At 44.6% G+C, this 5,177-nt stretch overlaps 3 protein-coding genes across 3 annotated transcripts; all 3 read right to left on the reverse strand.

Moving 5' to 3' along the window:
• Positions 1–32: 32 nt before the first annotated feature.
• TEOVI_000638100 (Sel1 repeat, putative) lies at positions 33–1,013 on the reverse strand (the record flags this gene model as incomplete). Its single annotated transcript, XM_067219992.1, has 1 exon — positions 33–1,013. The coding sequence occupies one exon, from the start codon at positions 1,011–1,013 to the stop codon at positions 33–35; it is 981 nt and encodes a 326-aa protein (XP_067076093.1).
• A 1,953-nt stretch (positions 1,014–2,966) lies between these two features.
• On the reverse strand, positions 2,967–3,839 carry TEOVI_000638200 (uncharacterized protein; the record flags this gene model as incomplete). Its single annotated transcript, XM_067219993.1, has 1 exon — positions 2,967–3,839. The coding sequence occupies one exon, from the start codon at positions 3,837–3,839 to the stop codon at positions 2,967–2,969; it is 873 nt and encodes a 290-aa protein (XP_067076094.1).
• A 314-nt stretch (positions 3,840–4,153) lies between these two features.
• TEOVI_000638300 (KREPA5) lies at positions 4,154–4,663 on the reverse strand (the record flags this gene model as incomplete). Its single annotated transcript, XM_067219994.1, has 1 exon — positions 4,154–4,663. One exon carries the CDS (start codon positions 4,661–4,663, stop codon positions 4,154–4,156), a length of 510 nt encoding a protein of 169 aa, XP_067076095.1.
• Positions 4,664–5,177: the final 514 nt, after the last annotated feature.

The raw sequence follows: 5,177 nt of genomic DNA on the forward strand, positions 1-5,177 counted from the left end.
TCAACCGCTAGTGAGCAGCATCGCAAGTCTCTTTACTTACAGCGGAGAAGCCGTGTGGCCTCTTCACTACCCGATGCAGCGGCTGCTTCCAACCATTCACGCGACTTTCCTCGCAGTTCAGCCACTGTATTATCATCACACACACCCACTGCCCTAGAAGCCGCCGCTTCTGCCGCCCGCCAAAGTAATTTCCCCACGTTCAACTGCGCCATCGTGTGTCCCAACTCTGCAGCACCACGGTACAACCTCAGTGCTTCACCCCAATCTGATGGTAGACATTTACCACCTATTTCTACACCATCTTCATACATCACCCCGAGTTCGTACATCGCGGGAGCATAACCCGAATCCGCAGCACGTTCAACCCATGTGAGAGCTGCAGTTAAATCAATTGGGACACCTACACCATCGCGCAGACAGAGACCCACTTGTAGCATCGCCCCGGCGTGTCGTGATGCTATGGCGCTGTCAAGAAGTTTCAAAGCATCATCTATGTCCCCGGGGGCGTTCTTCTGTTTCAGAAGAAACTCTGCCAGTGGCACCGTTACTAAAGAGAGTCCTGAGTCTTTTCCAGTGGGAGTGCAGTTGTTCATACAAAAGGACTTGAGGATTGACGCCGCGGCGGCTTCAGTGGAGGCTTCACAGGCCTGCACCAGCGCCAACACGTGCGGCCGCGGGGCAGCGGCAGCCGACAACGCCGATGAGGCGCGACTTGGCGGGGCAGCGGCTTTTCGCATCCGCCGGCGTCGTTGCAGCTCTGCCAGAACTTGTTGCACGTCGTTTTCAATAACAGATCTATCAGTTTGGTCCTTTGCATGCAGTAAATATCGAAGTTGCTCTTCCAGGCTTCCATGTTGTTGCGTTGGTACCGAAAAAGTTGTGGTGGAACTGTACAAATCTTTTGGTCTGGGCGCTCGAAGGCCTTCGGTTGGAGGTGAAGGTTTCAACACACGTGTTTGCAGCGTGGAAATGGATCTAATGTCCGTTTGCATTGAGGCACGATGTCCGGACATCTCTACAACTAGCTTTCATACATTGTTTTTTTTAAAAAAAAGAAATTGAAAGCAGATTCATCTCGAGACTGATTACTTAAACGCACACGCAAGTAACAGTTGCAATAGATGATTGTTGAATTGAATAGCACCCTTAATAAATAGTACCCCATCCCAGTAATATGAACAGATGCCATACAAATGCGTTAAGTTGTCCCCCTACTTTTTTGCGTATTAAAAGTGAAGAATAAATTAAAGAATAAAGCGTGAGGGCAATCGAAAATATTAAATGAAACATAGTGATCAGAGGCACATACACACACAAAAAAAAGGTAGTATATCCCTGCCGAGGTTGCACAAGTGTCTTCATAATATTAGTAATGTAGATGCACAGGACATTTGTGATTATTTACGCCAGATTCACTTGCCTTTAAGTAGCCACAACCGTTTCAACCTAAGAAGGGTGTTATGGAGAGGGACAATTATACGTACCGACATGTGCTTTACACCATTACAATGCGAAAGCACCGCCATACACGCACATTGTTCACTTTTTCCTCTTCAATTTTTCAAAATAATAAAACGCAACAGAATTTTAAAAAAAAAAATCATAACGTCAAAAGAGAAGGAAGTTTACGACAAGTTCAAGGTGGCAGTTGCGTACTGGTGTCAGCGACAAAATTTCCAGCACCAACACACCGTTACTTTCATATATGAAGTCATGAAGAATCAATTCTGATTGGAACCACCGCGTCACTGCATTTACCTCGCACTTTCGAGTACTACATAGGGGAGACAACCTCTAACAAAAAAAAAAAAGCAAATGCTTCCGCGTAAAAATTATAAAAAAACAACATCTCGTCACAACACTCTGCAGAGGAGTGTATCTTCCAGAACACACAACAGCGTCACTGCCATTACGAAAAGTAGAAAAGTGTCTGTGGTTAATCCTATGCAGTGAAGGTGATTAAAAAAAGAAAAAACATCCTCACACTCAGCAACAGAACGTTTAAAATGTCATCAGTGAAAGATTCGGTGGAGAGTCCATAAATTTCATTTACTCAAACAACTGTGGATAATAAGAATTTTTATCTTCTGACACAACATATGCCACAAGAAATTGACCCTCACACTTTACAAGTACCGTTACACACACAAAAGAAAATTATCCCAGAGAGTCACCTCAATCGCAATAGCAACTGCGGTACCAAAAGATAAAACAAACGGCACACATTTGTTTGGATGCTAGGAAACGTTCACGAATCACTACCATTCAAAATTTAGTGAAAGGGAGTACGGCAAAAAGGATCCTCCGCAAGCTATACGGTATTAAGAAAAAAAAGTACCGAAGTTTAATTTCAAGCTGCGGTGGAATAAAAGGACGAATGAGCCACATAGAAATTAGGTACCGTCAATTCATCCGGAAGCAACGATATGCACTACGCATCGTCTTCACTCTCAGTTCTCAGTTGTATTTCGCGCAAATGGAGAGCGGAACCTTGTTGCGGCTACTACATTTTTGTTTAAATAAAAAAACGTGGCACAAAACCAAAATGGACAATGTCGTAGCACCAGATATGTAAAGGAGCTTTACAAAAGAATATATATATATATATATATATGACAAAGCATCTCCCAACAAACGAGGGAAGGAAACACACTATTGCATTTCAAAGCAGGTTGGAAATAATAAAATGTGGTGTCACAGGACGTTTGAGAAGGTGTATGTCCATATTCACCTGTGAGTAAACAACCTGTTAAGCCGTAAGTTAATGCTGGCTATGTCAATAAAAAGGCAAGTCGCAGCGAGTATCCGACACACCCACCAAGTTGCTACTCCCGTCGCAGCAAATATAAATAACAATAAGGGGTAATAAAGTTACTACAAAAGAATGTGAACGACTAAAGAATTACATGATGTTTCATAACCTCCATAACAACGCACAACTTCGACTAAGTGACGCGAACACTAGCTTACGGGGTGGAGAGAGCAGAAGCTTCCTTGATAATTTCATTGTTTCCGAAATAGCAAACTACACCGGAGCGTTGTGATAACTCCTGTTTCTTTCCAGCGCAGTGCACAGAAGAGGTGCTTGTCTCCGCCTCAGTAGCAACCACATCACTGCAATGCAGGAAATCTATTACAATCGCCTTACCGCACGTCTCCACCGGCAATCCTCTAACGAACCATTTCGCAATCTTCTCAACTGCTCGTGTTTTCTCCGCCCTGTCTAATAAACCTGGCCGGTAGATGGACAACCGCGATAGTTGAAGTTCCTCTACTGAAGCATCTGCTCGACCTTTCGTTTGTGGATAAAGAAAGCAAGAGTTCTTGTTAGCCAGTTGTGCGCTCACCTGCGCATAGTTAAGGAGGGTTGAACCACTAAATCTTTTTACTGCCTCTGCAAAGGCAACAACATAGTCATAATCACAGCGTTTGAATTTGGTGGCACTCCCTGCATCACGGCGAGTGGTCCCAAGGCACATGGCAACGTACGTGTGGCCGCTGAATATATCGCGGTAACGCACCTCCGCGGAGCTCTCCGTCTTCCTATGAGTTTTGTCAGCATTCTCTCGTTGTTCCTCCCAGAAACGGCAGAAATCCTCCCAATCGAACGTTACGGTGTGCAGACGGGCTATTTGCCCTCTAGTTAATAATGAAGAAGCTTCCTTTTCAGTCTTGTAACCATTTATGCCCTCCAGCGAAAAACCGAAAAATGCCGCAACATCTTCCGATGGGCAACTCCTTGTGAGGGCCACGACGCGAATAAACTCCTCACGCCGCAGAGCCTCAAACACCACACGGCGGCCAATCGCACCTGTTGCACCCGCCACTAGTAGAGACATCCACCAAAAAACGTGCGCTAAAAGTTAATCAAATTTAACAATAAGGAATTCAACACGTGAGTGGTCGGCAGCAGTTGCCCTCTGTCTGAGATAATGTACCTGTGACCTCCTTTGTCGCTGTGGAACCACCTAACAGTGAATTAAAAAAAAACAAAACGGAAAGATCGCTGTAAAAATCTGCGAACTAGGCAAACATATAAAACCAACTGACGTCGTCAGATTGCCGTAACGTAGGAATGGCTGCCACAAAGTGGCGAAGTTAACAATGGCAACAACACGACTAGAAACATTACACGTCTTATGAATTACACCCTTCACTCCAACGTAGCGACTGATGTAAGTATGTTCTGCAGCTGCCAATCTCTCCGTTGCTTCCGTAAGGAATGCACAAGCGAAACGGTACTCCACCGTCCCTGCTCGACAATGATGCACGGAAACGGTTGCTTCTTACCAGCATCCACGACTTCAGTGGTTTTCAAACGTCCTATTACACGAACTATGCAGCCATCATCAAGGTAATTTTTTAGTGCCTCTGTGTAAGCCTCACTTCCGAGACATCTGACGGTGTACTGTTCCTTATTAATGTGCTTCTCAACCTCCTCTCCATTCGGGTTTGGAGCCGTGCGTGTAGACGATGGCAAACTTCCTGGAGACTTTGGTTGTGGCTCCGCTACCTTTTGAAAGTCAAGAACAGTACAAGTGAGTGTGAATTGGAACACGCTGCAACGGTCAAGAAATCCTACTTGTATGTCATGCATAGCCCCGACCATCGTCACCCTGTTCAAGGGACGGATAGCTAAACGCCTAAATGTCGAAGAGAACATATCCCAAGCTGCAGCGAATGTGTGAGAGCTATGACTAACAAGCCCCTCCCTTTAGTGTAATTGACAGAAGAGAGTGATTCATAAAAATAAAAAAAAAGAAATCCAGTGGCCCACAAAAACTAATTATCTACACAGCTAATGTGGAGCAGGGCAAGTGAGTGCAGTGTGTGGACTAGTGTTCGCATTTTTTTTTCCTCAAAAGGTAGCTCACGCCACGTGTATGACGCTGATACTAGCAAACAGTAACTGCAAACAAAGAGCCGTTACGCATTTATGTAGACATAACAGTTTTTTCCTTTAGATTCATACACACGCAGTAACCGATGTTTATCTGCATCAAAGCTCCGTGATTCGTCGAATCTTCATGATTTAGTTTTCCACACACTCTTTTATTAAAAAAGAGTGTGTGCAAAAACGCACTTGCAATACATCGAACGCAGCAGTACCCTATTTACCACACACACACAAAAAAAAAACAGTGGTACAATTTTCACCTTTCCTGCTTCCCCCCCCC

The sequence above is a fragment of the Trypanosoma equiperdum genome (assembly GCF_001457755.1).
Source record: "Trypanosoma equiperdum strain OVI genome assembly, contig: ctg_1039, whole genome shotgun sequence".
NCBI classification, from domain to species: Eukaryota; Euglenozoa; class Kinetoplastea; order Trypanosomatida; family Trypanosomatidae; genus Trypanosoma; species Trypanosoma equiperdum.